Genomic DNA, 23,144 nt, shown 5'->3' with positions numbered 1-23,144 from the left:
TTGTTAAATTACACAAGATATAGTTCAAAACACAACTATTGGTAATTCAGGTCACTTACAACTCCTTACATTCCAAATGCTGACTTCAACTTCTAATATCTCCTTTATTCATCAAGAAATATACATAAAGTATAGCCAAGAAAGTGCTCTCTTCAAATCAAATCGCCAATCTTTAGTTGCTTTCTATATGCGTGCGTTATATCCAAAAGAATGACAATAAGTATGAAATCAATACTTCAACTTTGAGCACTTATATCTCCTTTATAAAAACTCCAAATGATTGAAAATTTTCACCAAAACCATATCCGAAAATCTAAACCTACAGACTTTAGCCTTTGATGTTCAAATCCTCCCAAAAAACTAATTCTAATCTCTAATATGGCCTCAGGCAGCCTCCTTGAAGCCCATTGGTCATGATTTTTGACCAATAGGAATGGAGATTTTCATCATCCATTTCCATTCATCTATATGGCTACTCTACACTCTCTTTTTGCTATCAAAATCCCTCTCTAATTCTTTATTTTATAAGATTTATATAATATATGCTCTAATTACCAAATAAAAGAAACAAAATAAGACTTCAAGGATCACCAATTTCTTATAAAGGTTACTCTAAATATTTAAAGTTACTACCAAAAAAATCAATTTCAAAAGCGACTATCAAAAGAAAATAAAGTTATACAAATTCTAATAGTAATCTTTTTAAACAACCTCCTTTTAAAGTAGTAATTTAATCACACTCTACAACTAATTAAAATCTAGTAAAATGGTGCTCATCATGTTGCTAAGTAAATTGTACATTAAATACATAATCACATTATTTTCACATGATAGCCAAATGATAACATGACACTGGATTCTTGGAAAAGATAAGAATATCATTCAAATAGATCACAACAAAGTCATTGAGATGCTTGCAAAATATGTCATTCATTAAATGTTGGAATATGGCTGGTATATTAGTAAGTCCAAAAAGTATGATATTATATTCAAAATGTCCATATCTAGTGTGAAATGCTATCTTCTATTCATCTCCTTTCTTAATGCATACCAAGTTATAAGCACCTCGTAGGTCAATCTTCATGAAGATCTTTTTTTGGTTAAGTTAATCAAAAAATCTAGATATCAATGGCAATGGATATCATTTTTTTACTGTGATTTTATTAAGACCACAATAATCAACAAACATTTATAAAGATCCATCTTTTTTCTTCACAAATAATATTGGAGCACTAGCTGGCGACTTGGAATGTCAAATAAAATTCTTAGCCCGATTTTTCTTAATGTATTCCTTTAAAGTTGCAAGCTCATTCTGGGATAAATTATATATGGGTTCAAATGGTGGTTAAGAACCTTCTTGAAGGTCAATTGTACAATCGTAAGGACAATACTTTGGCAAAAATACTCACATTTTTTTTTCAAATACATCTATAAAATCCTTGTACACCTTTAAAATTATTGTAGTAGCAACTACAGATTTTGATTATGGATTTGCATAGACACTAAACAAAGTACCTTGTTTGGCCGCCTTCACACATGCTCTAGCTTTAAAAAATAAATATTATTTAAATTTTGGCTTGTTGAGTGTTAAAAGCTTTTTCATAGATTTGCAGGTTCTATGATCTACTAGAAGAAATTCTAACTTTTGTGATACCTAATTTATTTGTGGATTGTATTTTTCAAGCCATGAGAGTCCTAAAATGACTAGACTTGACAGTGAGCTAATGATGTTGAATAGTACTTGGCTGCTATGATTGTCAAAGGTTATTTTTAATAAAATTGTTTTATAAGTGACATCTCTAGACGATAAAGGTCGACCATCTTTTACTTCTACATGTACAACTTTGGATTTTTTGATCATATAGATTTTGTGTGATCTAGAAAATTCTTCATCAATAAAATATGCAGGGGCTCTTGAGTCAAGTAATACATGACACTCTAGTTTTATAACTCCTAATCATATAGGTATAGTAAAACAAGGGGAACGACAAGCAAAGAGTACAAGATCTTTTTTGATTTATGATAGTGAAGAATCTAGCGGCATTATTTCTACTATAGTTGGATGCCTTTGTTTTCCTACAATGCTTTTGATGATGTAGTTGCATTCTTCACTTAATATGTACATTGGTGTTTATTTGAAAAATTATTAACCTTATTACCAAATTTTCCACAATATAAGCATAGGCCAAATTCCCTTTGACGTTTTTTTTTCTTGCTTAGTATGAGGTTTGAAGCAAATTCCATCAATCTGGATATCTTTTGCTTCTAAATACTCATTAAAATTGGATGGTGAAGAAGCTGTAAAATAAATCGTGTATACATGTGATATAATTGAAGAACATTTATCTTGTTGTTATTGAAATAAATATTTATTGCACTTTATAGCTTGACTAATGGTTTCATTGAGAGTTAAAGGATCTGACATAGACAATAATAAGTCCTTGACATCGTCTCTTAATATCTAATAAAATTGGCTAATTAATGCATCTTCTCTCTAATTTATATCATATGCTAATTGTCAAAAATTTGAAGCATATTTTGATGCAGAATGTATTCTTTATTGAAGGCTTTGAATTTTAGTTGTTTTAGAATAAACCTTATCATATTCACCAAATGCTTCTGCAAATACTGCCAAAAATACTTCAAAATTATACAATATAAGAGATTTTTTTAAAAATAATGGAGCAAATCAAGATAAAGCTTAATTTGATAGCAAAGTTCTAACCAAATTAGCATGAGATGCTTCAGTGGAATATCATTGAGGTTGAAGCAAGGTGATTAGTCGTACTTAGTTTACAAAGCCACAAAATTTTGAGTGGATGCCATCAAACTCTTCTGAAAGACTGATCTTTGGTTTTTTTACTGCTATTGTTATTAGATCATTGCCTTGAGTAGATGTACCTCCCATATTTGAAGCGGACATAGTCATGTGAGAATTTGGAACTTCTATTGCGATTTGATGTGGTAGTTGAAGCACTCTAGCTTTGACTATTATGTATGGTCATATATAGTTCTTCATTCTACTTTGACAGAGTCTCTGTCTTGATCTTCAATGCTTCAAGAGCATTAATAATAGAATCTAATTTGATATCTTTAGAGTCTATTATATTGATTTTTTTTTATCTTTTTCCATAGAAAATCAAAAAAATACACATCTTTGAAGGAAAAAAAACTTGATCTATAAAATATATATATAGATATATATATATATATATATATATATATATATATATATAAAAACCAAAAGAATATTTAAAAAAGAATAATATTAGTTTAGAGGAGGATAATCTACAACCTCTAGAATGCTATAGTATTTCCAACAAGAAGGATAATCCACTATCTATTAAGAAAGAGTAAGCTCTTAATATTATTTTATGGCAATTTTGACAAACTGTTAGGGACCATATACAAGACAAGGATTCAAGACCAAGAAATAGAGTTAGCTTGATATTAGAACAATAACTGGATACAAGGCAAGAAGGTCTTGATTAGATAACAAGAAGTGAGTTGTCGAGACTGGGGATCTCTTCAATTTCGACTTTTATATACACTAGGTCCTAAGAAGATTCTTGAAAAGTTTCTGTGAAGCTTAAGAACAAAACAAGCCTAAGATCCTTCTTTGGTAACTTTTTAAATCATCTAAAGCCTCTTAGAACCTTTTAGGATCTCCTATGACTTTCTAAAACTTTCTTAAAATCTACTAGAATCTTCTAGAACCTTATTCAGTTGTATGTCCATGAAAAAAAGCTTGAATCAATAATTAATGTTGATTTTATTGCTTGAAGATAAAATTGTTTGAAGTTTAAGATAATCATACTATGTTAATCAAAAGATGCATCTTCTACTTTAGATATAAGATAAGAATGTCTAAAAAAGATATTTGACAAATCTTATTATTTTTTGAGTTGATTGGTGATCTTAGAATCAAATCTTTATAAAGACATGCTTTAACGGGCTTGGCAATGACTCAAAACATGTACAAACATGAAATATTTGAGGCTCTTACAATCCATATATATATATATATATATATATATATAATGAATAGACTCAAGGCGTTGTCGTAATGTGTGAAGTCTTTCTTGAGAATGCTCCGGGCACCTGGCTGTAGAAGGAAGAATAGAAATTGCGATAACAAAATCCTAAATAGAATACTAACAATGCTCTAATTAGACTATAATAATGGTAAACAAACGTAACCCAATTCAAAATAACTCAAAGAAATTTCAAACAAATAATAAAATTCTTAAAGAAATATTAGAATGATCACAAATTTTACTCAAATATATGTCAATTCAACCTTAATTTAATTCTAGTTAAAACCCTATTGAATTTCACTCAATTTTAGACCAAACCTAATTAAATCTTAAACCCTAATAATTCCTAAATCCTAAGTCAAATCCTAAACAAATCTTAAATTAAATCCTATTCCAAACCCTAAAACCTAAACCAAACCCTATTCCAATTCTAAATTCTAAACCAAACCTTAAATCAAATCCTAACCAAACCCTAATCCAAACCCTAACCAAATCCTAAACCCTAATCCAAATCTTGGTAATTCCTATGACAGATTTAAACCTCAATATCTAATGAAAAAACCGTTGATCTCAATTCAAAATTTGCACACTTCTTAAAAATCAAGTTCAAAACAAGAAAACAAATTTTGAAAAGGATCGAAGTTACCAAATTGACAAAAACCTCAAAAAAGTGTTCGGGTGTTAGCCGGCCTCCTTCTCCAATCTTGTTGCCAACCTTCCAGAGCCAATTACTCTTCTTTGCGCTATTAAATTGGTTTCAAATTTCTTGTGGACATAGGAAAAGAAGTCTAATATCCTTTCACATAAGTTTTACTCCAATCCAACCAGTAGATTGCATGAAATCTTAAAAATCCTCACTGGATCTAAAATTCTATTTTTTGAGACCTTGATTCACTTAAACCTCAATATCTCTCAGTCCAACCGTTAGATCAAGCTCAAATTCACAACATGTATTTAAGACAACTATAAACATGAACCCAAAAAAATTCATCCGTAGATCTGCAATAAAACTCTCGAAATCATTCAAAACATAAACCCTATTTTATTTCATAAAACCCAAGTCATCCGAAAAAAACCTCAACTTTGCAAAGCTCTTACAAATTCATATCAACTCCAAATCACCCAAAATCAACGCCCATAGAAACCTCATTCAATCTTCTCTCAAACCCCTTTCTCCGATCTACCAAAGAGTCCCGGAGTCGTCATCAAGACTCGGTTTTGTGCCTCAGGGTCTGATTTCGACCTTGGTTCATAACCGGCCCTCTCCGGGTATCAATATCTAGTTTTTCTAAGTAAATTTTTTCTAGAATTTACTTTTAACTTTCTTTTAAAGATTTCTATATCATTTATTTTCCCAATCTACTTTGATTTGCCTTACTTATGGTACTACAAAGTAAGTAGAAGTCACCTGTCTAAAAGGCAGCATTGGTACCTTTTAATTTTTCTACCCCTTTGGCTATTAACTATATTTCTAAGATAATTTGTTCTAATAATTTGAACTAAGATCTCTTAAATTATAATAATCTCCACACTCTTTCACCTATTAATCGTGTTACATCACGACAGCGTCTTTTGTATAATGATGCTATTCTTGAAATAAATCCATGATTACAAAAAACTCTTATTGTGGATCTCATAGTTAATTTTGATTGCTAAAAATTTCTAGGAATAGAAAGATATTAAATAGAACTTATCATCTACTTCTATTTGTGACAAAATAACATCCATAGCAAAATTTAATATGTCTGTTTCCATAAAGAATGCCTTAGAAAAATTGACACAATATAAGATTAGTATAAAAATAAATGATGTCTTCAAGGCTTCAAAAGATGCTTCAGTTTCATTGCTCTACTTAAGTTTGTCTTTACATATCAAATGTATAAAAAGAGCCGCTACTTGAATTTTTTTATAAAGATCTAATAATAATTAACAAATGTCAAAAAAAATTACATATCTTTGACTGTTTTTGAGATATTTCAATTTATAATAGTATATACCTTTTTTAGAATTCATCATAAGACCATTTTTTGAGATAATGTATCCTAAGAAGTCAACCTGAGTAGTATGAAATATACACTTTTTTATCTTAGCATATAATCTTGTATTTCTTAATTTTTGTAATACATGACGAATATGAACTTCATGTTCTTTTCTATTCTTAGAGTAGATTAAGATGTCATCTAAATAATAGACAATAAAATCATCAAAAAATTCATGAAAGACATCATTCATTAGATATTGAAAAGTAGTTGGTACATTTGTGAATCCAAAAGGCATAACATTATATTCAAAATTCCTATACCTAGTTTATAATATAATATTTTATTAATTTCTTTTTTCAATATGTATTAGGTTATATGCTCTTTGTAGATCTATTTTTTTATAGAATTTTTTTTGATTTAATTGATCAAAAAATCTTAAAATCAAAGATAGAGAATATCTATTTTTTATGGTAATCTTGTTGAGTCCTTAATAGTCCACATTCATCTGTAGAGATTCGACTTCTTTCTTCACAAATAAGATTAGAGCCTTGACTAGAGATTTTGAATGGCATATGAAGTCTTTAGCCAAATTCTCATCAATGTACTTCTTGAGTGCAACCAACTCATTCTGTAATACGCTATGGATTGGTCCGGATGGTAGTTGAGTTCTTTTTTGAAGATCAATAGAACAATCATAAGGACAATACTTTAGAAGAATATTTGTATATTTTTTTATAAATATCTTAATAATCTTAGTATTAACTTAAAATGCTACTTAAAATATTTTTTTCATCACTAATAGATATCTCATATATAGCAAAAATTAAGCCTATTTTTGTAGCATACATGAAAGTTCTTATATATACTAATAATGATTTGGATATATCAATCTTATAGATTTTTACTTGCATATCAAAATCTTGGGCTAAATTATAAAAAAAATTGAATCTATTTGAAGATTATATTTTTTAATCATAATAATCTTAATATGATTAGATTAAAAAAGATCTAATTATATTATATTACTAAACGATTATGACCACTAATTTTTAATTCTAAAAAAATAATTTTATGTATAACATCTCCAAAAGACAACCAATGACCATTTATAATTTTTACATGTAGAGGTTTGGTTTTTTTTAACTAAAGATATATCTTGTTTTTTGATAAATTCTTTGTGTATAAAATAGGCTAAGATCCTCAAATCTTACAAATTCTAGACTTTGTGATTTTTTTATCCTAAATAAATTTCTATTATAAAACAAGATGAGGGATCTAAAAAAAGAATAGAATCTTTATTATGTATTATACAAGATTTTAGTTGCATGATCCTTATTATAGCTGAAAAAACTCCTTTTTGAAACACATTGACTTTTTTGGCAACCATGCTCCTCATTTTGTGATTGCGTTTCTTATATGGATAATATTAAATAATGTGCTTGGATTTTCCATAATATAAGCACAAACCTTTTTAACAATAATAAGGTTTTTTTTGCTGAGTAAGAAATTTAAAATGTATTGTGTTAATTTGCATAGACTTTTACTTGAAAAAGTATAATCAACGTCAATAATAGCCCTTTAAATTAACTAATTCAAAGTAATAATATAATCCTATTTTATAATCAATTAAAATCTAATATTATGTCTCTTATTATATTATATATTAAATATATATGTATATTATTTTCACATAATAGCTAAATTCTAACAAGACAATGTATTAGAGGTCTTATAGAACATTGCTACTTAGCTTCTAGTTAGATAATATATATGGATTCAAGAGTGAAGCCTTCTTTACTCTTGTCAATGCCTTTCTAGTCCTTAGTCTTGTTTCAAGACTTTATAGTCTTTTTGTCTTTAATAATAGTCATTCTAGTTTAATATTATATCATCTTTGAATGGCATTGTAGTCTTTTTGAGTGAAAAATGAGTGTATTGAACTTTTAGTTCTTTGAAGTTCATTGAATCCTTGACACCATTTTATATTTGAATCAAAAAGTGAATTTTATCCTCATATCTATAATGTATTGTTCTAATAAATTTGATTTAAAATAGTGATTTAATAGTTGAATTTTAATTTAAAAAAATTAGTTTATAAATCCTAAAAAAATTAGATCTATTATATATTAAAAAAATAAATAAAATAAAATGATTTTATTAAGATCTAAATAAATTTAAACATATAATTATTACTTTACAAAGCTAAATATTAGAGAAATTAAAACATTTATCTAACATGTATAGGACTTTAATTTTTGCAATATAATAAACTTTGATCTTATATTAAATTAAATTCATTAGAAAATTCTATTAACCATATTTTTTTAGTTATTTTATAAAAATAATATATTCTACTTTGATTAATGAAAGAATTGTAATAGAATAGAAATTTGACTTTAAAAATAAAATTTGACCAATTATTATAAATAAATAAAGTATCATAAAGTTGTATTTGTTCAAGTTTTTGAAAAAAATTAGCATTAATAAATCTCATCATATTCTCTTCTTTCTTATATTGTGCATCGAATATAGTGCAAAAAATCATAATAACTTTTAAATAAAAAAATATTTACTTTATTATTTTTTAATAATCTCTTATTGGATTTTTTATGTATTTATTTATTATACTTAAAATATAAAAATATAAAGTAGATATAACATCATTGTGTACATAAAATTTTCTATTACATTTATATCCATAATATTAGATATATTCTCTATTTTATTATTAATTCAATGATAATTTATTAAAGATGGTTTTAATATGTGATGTTAGAAGGGTAATTATTGGTGTTTTTTTTCTATATCAAAATATTTTTTTCTATTGTATTTTGTCTATGATATTTAAAGTTTATATTTCTTTTATCTCTATAGATATCAATACCTAAAGCTCTCTTGGAAAGTCTTAAATATTTCATATGAAATTCTTAGTTTAGTTGCATCTCTTACTTATGTGTATTAAAAATCTCTTTTGGTGCAACCAACATATTTTTAATATAAATATAATATAATCATGTAAATTAGCATTTTGCAAGAATTGAACATTATATGTCTACTACTTATAAAGAAAGTTCATGTCTTCATTGATTCATTTCTTTCATTTATATTAATTTTTATCTTTTATAGCTTCTTCAAATAGATAAGACAAACTATTTTTTTATACTTAAAATAAATAATAGTATATTTAGGTAGCTAAATTTATTAAGAAATTTTCTTTATTTTATGATATATAAAAATATTTAATTAGTTTTTTTAATATAAAATATCTTAGATGTACTTGGATTCAAGATCTTTTCAATATTATGTGAAGGTTTGAGAATATTAAGCTTTACTTCAAAAATTGCAAGTGTAATTTGATTGTTCAATTCTTTGTAAATATCAATATCTTTCAACCTATGTATTTTATTAAATTTTATATTTTTCTTCATGATAATCTTACTTAAATTTAAAATTTTAATATTATTTCTTTATTTATTTTTATATTTTTTAGAATCCAAGAATATAAATTTCTTAGCCTTAAAATTCATCTCTAATAATTTTGCTTATTGAATAGAAACACATATCATAGACATTTATAAAAACTAGTATATCAACTTTTTTATGGAATAGAATTAGATAGAAGTAAGTTTAATTATTAATATCTTGTTGAAAATACTTTTAAAAGTCTTGTGGACTTGGATATGACTTTATACATAATTGTAGGTAATTGATAGGTTAAAAAATTTGGCCAAAAAGTTGACCACATGTTGCATGTGTTAGCTACTTACATTACAAGTTGGCCACATGTTCACATGTCAAAAACTTGTGCTACAAGTTGGACATACATCTTATAAGTTAGACACTTATCATATGGCATGTAGGACGTTGGAACATAGCTTCTTAATAAAGAGTGTATATGGAGGCAACTGTAAGGCCTTCTTTATTCTTGTCAATACATTTCTTGTTTCTAGTCTAATTTTAAGAGTTTATAGTCTTCTTGACTTTGGCAATAGCTATTCCAATTTCTTTTTGAATATACATATTTTCTCTTTTTCTTTATATTATTTGTCTTCTATGCATGACTTGTTTGTTTATTCACATCCTTCAAGTTCTTTGCCTTGACAACATATGATATGCATTTAAAAATTCTAAGTTTTAGTAATATACAAGTCTACAACTCCACATCTCTTTAAATGATTTGCATTTTTATAGTAGTAAATAGAAAAATATTTATAAAATTAGAAATATTTATAGCTTTAATTTAAAAGCTCTTTTCTAATTCAACATTGTTTAACATTTTTTGTGATTTTCCCAACAATGTACAGTTTAGCCTCCGTGCTATTCTATACTGTTGAAGAATTCCTAGAACAGTAAAATGATGGAATTGTTTTTTTTGAATTACTTTGAAACAGAATGACGTTTGTGTGAATAGTGCATTAGCGTCAATTCAATTAGACGAAAACTGTGTACATGCTGCAGGAGGCAAAAGAAAAAAGTAGAAGAAGGCCTGAAAGAGAAAAACGTAAAGCAAAAATAAAAAGGAGAAAGCATCCGACGAGGTTAGGTTCGGGTCAGGTTCGGTGCCAGGTCCGGTGCAAAACCTAACTCCCGCATTACTCGTCGTGAGCTCGCATTTCTCATCATCATTGCTCGTTCTCGTCTTCGTCTCCGTCTCGTACAGCAATCTGCTGCTGTGCTGCTCGATCTGCGTGTGTCCGATTGGCAGGTGCTACATCACATCCCTGCCCTTCATCTCTGCTAACCCATCGTGTTCTATTCCTTCGTTTCTCGTTCAGTCCAGTTTCAGCATTCTTCGTTCGGTCCTTGCATCTCGCATGACCGATTCATTGTCTTCGATTCATTAACGTGTTGTCGAATTGTCACGCAAAATGGCAATGCGAGCTGGCTCATATTCGTGTTAATTTCAGTGAGTTTTGGGGATCTTCGGGAGTTGTCTGTTCTGGGTCTCTTAAGCCGGAGTGTATCCGTGTTTGAAGTATGTAGGGTAAATTTATTGGCCTCCACGGATTTTTAAGGGTCTTGTTGCGTTTGGTATAATTTGTAAGTTGTAGGTGAATTTGATTGTGCTGAGAGGGACTCTTGTGACTTTTGTTCTCTTACGCGTTGTTGGCCTTGCAATGGTCTCGATCTCCCTTCGTTTTTTTGTCATGCAAAACGGTTTATGTCTTCGTGGCATTGATTGGTTGCAGTGTCTTCAAATTTTTCTTTATCTCTCTGGCCACTCTTGGTTGTGGTGATTTTTTTTTTCTTTTTCTTTTTTTTTCCCTCAAATCCATGGGGCTCTGAGTTTAGCATTCTGAGGTCTTATCTGATATGGCGCTTGTTTGGCATGTCTGGTGGGGCGAGCTTAGTACGGCCGCAAGTGGTAATCAACGAATATGGCGATGTTTCAGAAGTTGGGTGCATCCAGTAGGCTGCTTCGCAGTGTCTCGCCCCAGCTGACACAGACTCGTAATTTTGCAGGTAAATTGTGAATCCACACCTCACTACTTTCTACGAGGATCAAATTATGTGCAGGCCATTGTCAGCCCGTGGGAAATAGACTCTCAAGGTTTCAAAACCATCTATGGTTTCGGCACAGTTTTTAATTATTCTGGCTATCAGTCGCTAATTAATTCTGAAAGACAGGAAATGAATAATTTGTCACAGACGTTTTCTTTCTGCAAGGATGAAATCGCCGAAAATTCTTTGGCATAGAATTTAATAAAATGAATCCGCCACTATCGACAGGGCACAAAGCCTACGGATCGATGATTACGGCCAATGTAGGATTATTGATTTCATTCCAATGATGTCGTACGCAAAATGGCGATTCCTGCTGATCGCTTAAAACTGAAAAATTGAGTGTTGAATGGCAATATGATCGGTTCCTGTTAGTACCTGTTGACTGACACCAACGAATTTAAGAAACAGGCTTGATTGCTTACCCTGCAATTGAGCATGTACGTTTTAGTTGAATGCACCTTGGATGGGACATTGAAACGATTGGGAGATTACTTCGGCGCGTCAAAATCAAATGGTGACTTAGAGCTGCTCTTTTTGACAAAGATATGAACAATAAGCTTCTCCTTTTTTTATATTTATTTAAATTTTTGATTTTTTTTTGCAAGCTTCAAAGCGCCAGTCAATCATTCGTCTATGACCTACCATCGTAGCGCCTGAGTGGCGTAGTCGTGGCAGAAACTGAGTCAGGTTGCTTGAACATTTTCTCGCACTGAAACTTGTTTTGCGAATTAATTCTTTTCACGAAGAGGCCGTTACAAAACACCGTAAGCTGAAAGTACAGAAAATTTATTGATGGTTAGTTAGAAAATTTTCATCCGTGTTTTACCCTTTGTATGCCTGGCATAACACGCTGCAATTCTTGTCATTGACCCAGCTGACGCTCATGGATCGACGAAGGTGCCAATGTGGACTGCCCCTGGGAGCCCCTCCACATGGAAGGAAGAACATGTAAAGTCATACTTCTGTTCTCATTTTGGACGAAAACCTGTACCTGGCATGAGATCAGAGGAGATATATAGTCTAATTCGCAGGGGGAATTAACTTTGTGTCGTTGTTACTAGAAAACATCACTTGCTTCCTTGCTTTTAGCTGGCTTGTAAAAATTAACTTTTCTTGCTGTATGATTTTCCGTCCCGAGACCAACTTAAAGTGAATTCTAGTGTTGTCCGTCATTATCCTGACGCAGAGTATTAGCTGTATTGAAAATTTGGCTTTCGCTTTAGGTTATTGCAAGTTAAACTTTCTAATCAGGTTTACTGCAGACTAGACAATTTTTGCATGCATTTCAATGCAACTGACTGTGCGTTAGTTCAGTTTGTGTTTGTTTCTCTAGCAGGATGGGGTGCTCTATTCTATGGAGGTTACAAGTTTTTCACCAGCGGTTCCAAGAAAGTTGCAGCTGTCGCAGAACCCTGTCCAGAAGGCATGGAGAGGGTCAAAGTAGCAAAACACTAAATGCAGTCATTTATAAATAACGCACAAGCCGATATTGTTCTTTCCCATCCAACACAAGTGTGTCTCATTTAGATAAGGTGTGTTGGCATGGAGAGCATCCCAGCAGTTTGTGAAATTCAGGGTGTACAGCCTATTGTGAATTTGTATCTAGTGATTTAAGGAGCGCATTACAGTGTTGGACCCTAAAACCGCTTTTTTGGTTGTCACGGTACTCATTAACCGCAGTGAAATTATCATTCTTGGACTTGGTGCCTAAGTAAATTTTGTGAGATTAGCGCTTATTTAATAATGATATGAGGCTCCCTGATTTGTCAAAACATGCCTAGTTAAGGTGCAACTCCTGTCGTGATTCTGGATTGTTTACTGAGCAGATTGTCGTGTATGTTTGAGGTACTACCAACGATTGTATGTTCCAGTGCCAAATATCCATGAACTCTACCGACGGGGGTGATGAAATGACAGTATGGTTCACATTCTTGAAGGCCGTCTACATGTTCTGAAGCAGGATAGTTGAGTGGAGATGTGGGTTTGTGCAGACGATTCACAGCACAGGCGTCTACTGCCCAATTCATTTTTTGGAAACCTTCGTTGCAATAGGTCGACGCTGCGTCCCATTTAAATGGTCTCTTATTTATCCAACATTCAACAGTTGTAACTGTCTTCGAGGCTTTCGTCAGATCTTGACCGGGGTTGAGCTACATATCAGGCATGACGTGGTAGATGCTTAACTACTACACAGTCACACTGTCAAATGTGAGCATGGTAAGTCTTTTACATACGGTACGGGCAGCAAACGAATGCATTGATCGAGCCTTATGAGACTGTCATCTTTAATGAGAAAGTTTCATTTAATGAATAGTTGATCAACAATACCTATACGGGACTGCATGCTGTGCGAGGCACCCTGTCTCAGCGATTGCCTAGACAAACCATGCGGGCACTATACTCTCGTCTGGCATCTAAGCTAAACGGTCTGTGCATAGTCAGAGTCCAAAAAATATTTTAAATGATCTATACGGTTGCTACAAATGTCCTTGCAATTGAACCCTGCTCTTACGCAAGCAGCCATACGAAACAAACGGGCAATTGGCGAGGAATACCACGATTGATGTCAGGTCTTCTGCTGTACAGTGTTCAACTTGTGTCTTATGCCTGAATTGGAAGCTTACCGTTCAGTTGTGAATCATCAGCTATGGTTCCACTCCTCTATTTTCTTCTTCATCCTTTCAATGCTGGCCTCCACTGCGAACTCCTCTACTATGTGGTCATCCAAGGTTTTAAAAGGATACCAATTCTTGTTGGCTTTTGTATACTATACAATGGAATCAAACAGTTCTCAGCCCGATGCAGATCGTTATCCTTGCAGTTGTATGAGTTGCTCGCCGACACCATATAAGTCATTTTTTTTCGTTTTTTCTTTTTAAATTCAACGTTACAAGGCAGCTATCGATCCCAACTCTCCAGCTTCGGAGTAGTACTCATCACAATTCCACCTTCGACTTGCCTGACTTACACAAACTTGATCCTGCACCAAAATCAAAACCTCAGATTACACACATTACAGTACCAGCTACGAAAAATTCCCAAAAAACCAGTCACGGAATGGAAATCTTATGGTGGCAACGAGGAGGCCACTTACCATGATTGACGAGCGAACCTTTCCCCAAGCTTTGCCTGCCTTGAATGAATCCCATCTCTACCACACTTTGAAGGTCTCCGTTCCCACAAACCTGAGCAGCAAATAAATTTGCGAAAAACACGGATGTTAGTTTCTACGTCATGTTCTGTTTATCAAATTGCCACGGTTCCAGCCAGCTGCAAAACTAGCAGAAAGTCAGTTTAGCTTGGGGGAATCAATGTCAGTACCTGAGACAGAGGATCGCCAAAATCATCGCCAGAAACCAGAGACCCCATCGTCGGCACACTCATGGAGCGCCGCAGGTATGAATCGCAAACACTCTCAACACTCCGCATGTCCAAACCGCACCCCGGCGACATGCGCATGGGGTGATGGACTTGTGCGTGGTGCATCTCCACATACCCGCTCAGCGGATCAGGACCCACCAATGTCGTCTCCGGAGACCGCAGCTGTAGCAAGTCTTTCCCTAGGACGTCGAAGCCATAGTCAAGCCGGGGATTAACAGCCGCCAGCTTCATAGACAGAAACTCAATCTGACGCTGGAGCGACTGCACGTAGTTGATGATCTCGTCCAACATGACGGCTTTCCCCGTCACCTTGCTGCAGCCCGGCACAAGGTCTTGCAAGAACTTCATGCGCTCGCTAATCTTTTCTCTTCGAACCCGTTCCGCAAGGCTGTGGCTATCAGTGGCTTGGCCTCGTCGAGCGCGGACGTGAATATAGTCTTGCTTGGGGAGATTCTGGACAGACTTCGAAGAAGCCTTCAGAGAGCTGGGGCCGACAGAGTCGCCGGAATTCTCACTGGCACTGCGCTCTGCCTTGACCGGTCCTGAGCGCTGCCGCTTCAAAGAGGTTTGCTCGTTAGCTTCCATCGATTTGCTATCCTTTCCATCCGAGGCAAAGGATGATGTCGAGGTTTTCCCTTTCCCGTCCGCGGCTGCAGAGCCTTTACGTTTCCGTTGGGGTGCACCGCTGCGATTAGATAGCGGCTCGGTTTGCTGCGACCCCGAGGAGTTCTCCTGCGAAACTCCGTCGCTGGACTCGTTTACGGCCGCCGCTCTAGCGCCCTGTGCTCCCTCAATGGCTTCCATCATGGCTTCTGACTTGGGATCAACTTGATCACCTTTGGGTTTCATCTCTTCCTCAACAAACTGCCTGGTGTCCGAGTTGGTACCTAGGCTCCCAAGCTGATTGAGGCTAGAGCTGCGAGAAATTTTGCTCTCATTCTCTAGGGTGTCTCGGAATGTGTCGTAGGATCCATATGTTTGAGGTCGCTGCGCATAGTTCGATGTACCAAAGGTTGAGTACTTGGCTGCTCGCTCTGCGAAACTAGGGTCGTGAGACAGTTGCTGCAGAGAATGCTGCGTGCTGGCTTCTTGAAGCACCATATCGCCTTTGGTGGGATCCATGGTGATGCCAAGGGGGTAACCCATTGCCCTGAGCTTGTCCATGGAATTGCTAAAAATCCACTAGCACAACCTTGGAATGATAAACTTTGATACGCTTTCTCAGACGTCCTCAACGCTACCTCTCCTCTTGATGAAATAGAATCCTGACAAAGAAACAAATACACGGTATCAGTTATGAGAAGATTATTGAACGCAGTTGGGCGCTTGGTAAGGACATGATACTTGTGTCGCTGCTGGTCAATTTCATACCCGAATGCAGTGCCACTGGTATCCAATTAAAAACCAACTGAAATAAACAGTGTGGACGCACACTGATACTTTGGATCATGAACAATTGCTACGTAAGCTTCCTGGCCAAATGTCGCAAGGAAAGATCTTTAACGAAGCTCATTCAATCTCTCACGCTACAAACTCTGATTGATTCATATATGACAAAGGTATAGCTCGTCAGCGTCCTGAAGCTAAGAATAATGATCGCTCACAACCCTGATTAGTCATCGCCAGGAATAGTACCACTGTTGATTCCGGGGCACATTTGAAAATACTCCTGACCAGGTGCGCCGTTAGGCTGGCTGTTGTTGCAGAAAGCGTAGGAAAATGACTAATAAAACCGAAGAGGAAAAAATAAACGCGAGAATAGAAATGTCAAAGAAAAACAAAAAACAAAAAAAAGACGACAAAACAAAGCAAAACGTGGAAAGGAGGGAAGAAAGACGTAACTAGGACCTGAAGAAAGCGTAAAAAGGAAGTTCCGACACTAGATCTTCAATATCAGAGATATTATGTACGGTGAAAATGGTTTGGGTAAAGGATGTTGCACACAATGCACGGCCTCTACAGATCAGAATCCAAGCAATTTATGAGATGAAATCGGAGTACGTGACTGAGAAGCTCGTAACAAGGAAGCTAGCGCCGACCTGTTTGGACCAAACATCTGCAGGCAGCTGCAACACACTGGTGGGACTGTACTTCAACGCTAAGAGCTGTGGCTCAAGATGAAAATGACGGTACTACCCAAGAGACTTGATCCGAAAGCAAACCCCTGGCTTGAGTAACAATGTGCTCACCAAACCAATGCGCTCATTTACTCGCCTTGGAAAGCGGGAAATGGTCAGATTGAATAGCACTCATTTAGTTCTACTGCATTTTGGTCATAAACTGTTAGGTGGGAAGAATTTAATCCATAAAAGAAATAAGTCTTCAGAGAGAGAAGGAAAAAAATTGGGAGGGAGACGAACGAAAAAGAAAGAAAGGAAAAAAAAAAAAAAAAAAAAAAAAAAAAAGAGAGAGAGAGAGAGAGAGAGAGAGAAGAAGGAGGAGGAGGAGGTTGACTGGATGGAGATAGCTTGCAGACTCTGTCAATGAGTGCGATCGGTGCAATCTAAAGAAGTTTAGCTAGACAGCGATCAAGCTCTGAGTCGACGTTTGACAGACCTGCCTGGTGCGACAGCGGTGGCTAGACCACGGTTCACCCCACAGCTGTGTGCATGTGTGTCTGGGATGGGGGAGAGACGAGGGGGGTTTTGTCTGTTCGCCACAGAAACTACAACCGGGACCTCATCAACACCATACATCAATGAGCAGGAAGAACAGAATATTAGATTTAATCAATGGGACTGAGGACTGACATCATCCCTAATCACCGACGGTGACATTGTCTCTCAAAGGAATGAATAAATGGTTCTGGAAAGGGGGGTGAGACGACTAAATGGTGGTCTTCCGGCAGTACTACCGCGACCGGCAATCACTGAAAGTGTTGGTTGCGAGCAAGAAACGGCTTCTTGAGTGTCATGAAATGTCTGAGCAGAGACAGACATGAATGAGAGGCGAGTACAGGCCAATAATTGCGATTGGTTACAGAGGAATGCAATTCGGTCCATTGCACAGTACTCATGGCTGATGGTTTATCCTTTCTTTCTCCCCCCCCCTTCGGTGAGTGGGTGCCAGATTCCATCACTCCCTTTTCCATGTGCACTTCTCTGTACTCGGCTTCGCACCTCTTCCTCCCTCGATGACATCAAACACAACTCACTCTTCCACACACACACACACACACACACAAACACACACACACCAATATAATTTGATAAAGACACTCAAGCTGACTACCCGATGGCCACCTTCATTACCTTGAATCCGTTCCAGCATCTCTCGCTTGTGGGCAGCTAAATACACCGGCGTGGATGATAGCCCGTCTTTTGGAAACTAGCACCAGCTTGAACTACAAGACTCCTGGAGCTTGATTGAGTTACTTCCAACTACCACAGACTGGAGCTCTCGAGCACGATGGTGCCAGTGCTCACCCCTCCGCCTTCTCTTGTCCTCCCTCTCGATTGATCGGAGGCCACTCTCAACACACTTGCAAGTTTATTGGGGTACTGAATGACGTATAAGTGCAGGAGCCAAGGATCATCAATGCCCGATATCCAGCTCGGTTGCCACCTAGCTACCGATCCTACGCAAAAGCAAATTTAACCGACGACATGCCTTCCAAACTCCACTGAGGCGGTTGACTGTGATCCAGCAGTCTGGGACGAGCAGACATTAATCGGTCCGAGCAAGACCTTGATGATGGTCATCATAAAACCTGACGAACAGAACGGTAATACTCGGGGGACAACAACACCACCACCACCCACACGGACGTCGATCAACTTGACAGACACGGCGGGCGGGGTGCGGAGGCTCTTTTCCAAATCGATGGTTGGTTGCTCAGTGGAGGCGATCGGAGCGCACTGGAGCGTGCGATGCGGCCATATCTCTGGCAACAAAACCAGTCAAGGGTTATATTTGCTGCTCCCTGCACCTCCTTCGCAGATTCCCCCGGCCCTAATCACCCTACCCGCTCGCTACACCTCCCCTCCCCTCCCTCGCTCTCTCGCTCCTTCCTGCTCCTCCCCTTCGGAAAAGCCCCTTGCAAAATTAACCCCACTGCCAAAAAGCATCCTTTGAGGAGTGGCACGCTCCCATTTCACCGCGGAGATCCTGGACTCATCTTTCCCCCTTCTTCCTTCTCTTTCTGTCCGTCTATCCATCTATCTATTTCGCTTTCTTCGGCAACAAACTAACCAACACACAAACATAAAACTCTGTATGTATGTATGTATGTATGTATGTATGTACATTTATCTATCAATATTTTAGTGATACTCTCTGAGATTTTTTTTTATATTTATTTTCCTTTTTTCCTGTTCTCCTTTTTCTTTCATGGTTATCTAGCCATTTTGATGGCAAGTTTGATGTCTAGTTGCAGCATCCAAGCCACTGTTACTTTATTGTAGCTACTGTTGGTGGTCCTTTTTGGTTCCTTTTCACACATGAGCTCAGGCTGATGTATGCTATGGTGTGAAATTATGTTTAAATAAAAATGGTGTTTTGTCTTCTTGCTATTGTGTGTGTGTTTGTGGGGAGGATGATGGCCAAGTAGTGACCCATTTTGTGCAGCAATGCCAGGTCTTTGTGCATCCCCATGACCAGGATCTGGGCCCATGGGTGAGAGCCTCCAGAGACCACTACCTAACACTTGCACCCTGGGCTCAAAATTAGGCCCAACCAAACAGAGCTTTACACAATTAAAGACAGGGGACAGGGTTCAAAGCCCATGACCACTGATCCCCCTTTTTTGGAGCCAATGTGAATTGGTTTGTTGCATTCCATTTGCCCATGCAGTCATTCCATGTCCCTTTAATTCTCTATTTATAACATTTTCTTTTCAAATAAGCAAAATTTCCATGACTTGCATATCTCAGTGGGTGATTCTTTTGTTGTGTCTGTTGAGATAGTCCTGTTTAGTATTGTTTGTATGTTTTTGTTTTTGTTTATGTTTTTTTATCCATTGCCTTTTTTCTTTGCTTCTCTGTGTGAATGTGAATGTGTGATGTGGCATGCTTGTGTGCTGCCACCCACTATTTCCATATCACATGTGCCTTGGACAATAGCATCTTCCTTTGCAAGTATAGTCTATTGTTATCTTCAAAACGTTTTCAAATTGTTTTTTAATTCAAAAATACTAATTGTAATAAAAATAACTATCAGATCATGCTTCCTTTACTGTTCCCAGCAGACTGAAAAGGATAACTTTGTTCTCAATTCAAAGCCTTACATTCAAACTCAGCACAAGTCTCTATTTTTTATTTTTTTTATTTTTTTTTGGATATACATGTATTCTTTGATATTTGCAATACTTTTTAAACACAAACTTATGCGCATGTATCAAATTGCACAGAAAAATCTAGAGTTCGAACATTATTGAATGTCCAAAGGTGGAAAATAAGTAAATCATCAGCAGCTGCAACATTGCCAGTGTGGATGACTCAAATGCAGTGCTCAGCAATCCTTAAGCACAAAGAGATGGTTATCAAAAGGAATTTATCAGTTCACAAGTGAAGAAAGCATGCGTTCTTTCTTGCTTAATATCTGTTTTTTTTTTTTTACTATCACAACCAATTTGACTTGAAAATAGTCCTTGTTAATTAGTTATGCAGTCATTTTCAGTTTCATTTTGAAGGTGGTCAACATATGTGATAATCAGAATCTCCTTAAAACTTTGTGGATTAAGCAATGATGGTCATGTGATATAGAAAGTTAGATTCATTTTCATGTAAGGTAACTCACATAGGAAACCACAGTTAAAACATGCACTAAATTATAACATTTATCATATTTAATCCATATGCATTCAAATAGTCGGATGTCTAGTGTGTATACCTTCAACGCCTAATGGAAGAGTAAATTTACAGTCTTATTTTGGTTCACACCCTGTAAATAATAGTAAATTAACTTTGAAATTTGGTCATTTTGAATATTAAATTGTGGAGTATATAATAAAAGTTTGTACATTATTTGTACATCAATTGCTAAAATATTTCCATACAAGAGATTATTAATTTGTGTTAATTAATTTAGTTGTATTCAATAATTATCATATAATTACATATCTCAAAGTAAGGAACAAATTAGAAATTAAAAGTATTATTATTAGTTTTTTTAAAATAAAAATAAAATAATGATAATGTTTATGAAAATATGTGATATGCAGAGTTAATGTTTTTTGTTTTTTTTTGTTTTTTGTTTTTTTTGTTTTGTTTTTTGTAGTTGCTAAGAAGATTGCTAGATTTTTGCAAAAATTTATAACTTTGGTTTACATTACAGAAACAACTTTGATAAGCATCAAATTTATTTAGTGACTTGTAAAGAATTACTGAGATTTCAAAATATTAATGGTACTGAATTGTAATTTTTGCTTTGCTAATCACATCTTAACTTGGATATGTTTAAAACAACTGTACCTGTAAATATATATATATATATATATATATATACAAATCATATTTCATACAACAAATCTTCATGTTGTTTTATTTATTATTTGAGGAGTATCAATTCTTTAAAAAGAAGTGATACTGAGAACTAACTTTGGAACTTTTAATAAAAATGCTGTACTTAAAAATATGAATTTTCGTATGTTATCCCGATTTTGATAACATGTTTAATATAATACTTTCTCTTTTTAAACCCACTATTAAAAATTATATTTAGTATTGCTTTGATTGTACGTGGTAATCATGAATTGTTATGGATATAATAGTGCAGCTTCAAATATTGGCAATATTGGTTTTGTTACACATGTTTTTATTAACATACTGTTCTGTGAAATCGTATTCATATTATTAGTATAATAATATCCAGTATGATTCCAAAAATTTCCCAACCTAACCAAGATCAATCTTATGTGATGACATCTTCTCATAAAATACCAAAATCAATTGTTAATATCCCATGGTTCACTTATTTCCAAATCTTTTCAAAGAATGTTTGTATATAATATATTTTTTAAATGGATCACAAGGCTTAAAAATATTACATACAATTTCTTTGACTTATATAATATTTTTATATGTGAGTCATATATATATAAAACAAAAAAAGATTAAAATTTCAAAAAATCCCTTTTAACACTTTGATCAATATTTGCACAACAACTTTCAATTAAAATATATATATATATATATATATATATATATACCATGTCAATGAATTACACATTGCTGTGCAACACGATTTGAGAAAACTGAGTAGGTAATACCTGGGTCTTTGATTTATTGACATGGAATTTCTACTGCAAATTTGAAGGTAAACAACCATCTTATTCATCTAATTTGGGACACACACTTTTGTTCTGAGGTACAAGAATTTATTAGGTCATTAGACCAATCATGAGTTGATAATAGTTCAGTAATACAACTACAAAGAAGTCAAAAAACAGTAAGGTGTGAATATCCTTGAGGAACACTCCATACTGTTAAATTGTGTATACATGTATTCTTTCTTTCGGCTAGCAAGAAAAAAAAATAAAAAAAAAATAAAAAATTACAAGACTCTCTCTACAACTCAACTAAATATAATGAGCTACATTTAGTAATTGTGTATGTTGTATGATTATTATTACAATTGGGGCAGTCGCCCACAGCCAGTGTGTAAAAGTGTGTTCAAAATTAGGTCTAATTGGAGAAGTAGAAGTCAATCACTGAGAATTGACGTCTACTATTTTCCCATCTGATGTCAGCCAGTTCCAAACTTATATATGGTAAAATTGAACAGTAACGAGGTTTGGCTTTAGCATGAGTAAAAGTCACTTCCCAACAAGCATTACCCAACATTAGTGTGTAGCCAGACCCTGTAATATTTGTGTTGTAATATATACATATACATATATATATAAATATATATTGTGGGTCTGGACTTAGTCCCTTCCGTGGATGTGGGCAACTGGGTTGTGGTGACAGCTGAACACTGTAGTAGCTCAAATTGATGAATACATGGAGGTATGAGCACGTTCATCACATGGCAGGGGAAAATATCAGTGGGTTTCTCATCTCGTGGCTGTAATGAGAGGAGGGGTTGTATCAGTGGGGAGTCCCCTTCCTGGAGGACTCTCCGTGGACCGATGGAATAATAGTTTCATGGAATAATGGATGAACGATGGAGGTGCATTCATTCGTTCAATGAATGGGCGTTCAATTGGCTGGCAGAGTTATCATCCATAGAGGAAGTTATCCATCCATTTAGGGTTTAGGGTGATTGAAGGGGTAGATTCTGTTCCGGAGGTCATTTTTTG

At 34.8% G+C, this 23,144-nt stretch overlaps 1 protein-coding gene and 1 long non-coding RNA gene across 7 annotated transcripts; one reads left to right on the top strand and one right to left on the bottom strand.

Annotated features, from left to right (window-relative positions):
- The first annotated feature begins 10,652 nt into the window (after positions 1 to 10,652).
- LOC149989288 (uncharacterized) lies at positions 10,653 to 13,296 on the top strand. 4 transcript variants are annotated; one of them, XR_016503013.1, is made up of 4 exons: positions 10,653 to 10,724; positions 11,371 to 11,482; positions 12,399 to 12,472; positions 12,839 to 13,296. It is a non-coding gene; the product is annotated as an uncharacterized LOC149989288 (long non-coding RNA). The 4 variants fall into 4 exon arrangements; XR_016503014.1 differs by lacking the exon at positions 10,653 to 10,724 and adding an exon at positions 10,811 to 10,925; XR_016503016.1 differs by lacking the exon at positions 10,653 to 10,724 and adding an exon at positions 10,811 to 10,994.
- A 507-nt stretch (positions 13,297 to 13,803) lies between these two features.
- Positions 13,804 to 18,296, bottom strand: LOC112282922 (uncharacterized). 3 transcript variants are annotated; one of them, XM_024521109.3, is made up of 4 exons: positions 18,157 to 18,296; positions 14,846 to 16,170; positions 14,619 to 14,709; positions 13,804 to 14,504 (listed from the first exon to the last, which is right to left on the bottom strand). In XM_024521109.3, the coding sequence occupies exons 2-4, from the start codon at positions 16,067 to 16,069 to the stop codon at positions 14,461 to 14,463; spliced, it is 1,359 nt and encodes a 452-aa protein (XP_024376877.1). In that variant the 5' UTR covers positions 16,070 to 16,170; positions 18,157 to 18,296; the 3' UTR covers positions 13,804 to 14,460. The 3 variants fall into 3 exon arrangements, with proteins under 3 accessions (XP_024376877.1, XP_024376878.1, XP_024376879.1); XM_024521110.3 differs by lacking the exon at positions 18,157 to 18,296 and adding an exon at positions 16,541 to 16,679; XM_024521111.3 differs by lacking the exon at positions 18,157 to 18,296 and adding an exon at positions 16,277 to 16,535.
- Positions 18,297 to 23,144: the final 4,848 nt, after the last annotated feature.

This window comes from Physcomitrium patens, chromosome 5 (assembly GCF_059467195.1).
Source record: "Physcomitrium patens ecotype Gransden chromosome 5, ASM5946719v1, whole genome shotgun sequence".
Classification (NCBI taxonomy): Eukaryota; Viridiplantae; Streptophyta; class Bryopsida; order Funariales; family Funariaceae; genus Physcomitrium; species Physcomitrium patens.
The sequence above is the reverse complement of the archived record's forward strand: the minus strand, read 5'-3'. Positions and strand labels throughout refer to the sequence as shown.

Bases quoted from the DNA above. Each gene is read 5' to 3' on its own strand.
- LOC112282922 (XM_024521109.3), bottom strand. From the start codon at position 16,069: ATGGACAAGCTCAGGGCAATGGGTTACCCCCTTGGCATCACCATGGAT. The intron at 14,710-14,845 runs GTACTGACATTG...TTTGCTGCTCAG, and splicing joins TTGGCGATCCTCTGTCTCAG to GTTTGTGGGAACGGAGACCT. The intron at 14,505-14,618 runs GTAAGTGGCCTC...ATTTTGGTGCAG, and splicing joins AGGTTCGCTCGTCAATCATG to GATCAAGTTTGTGTAAGTCA.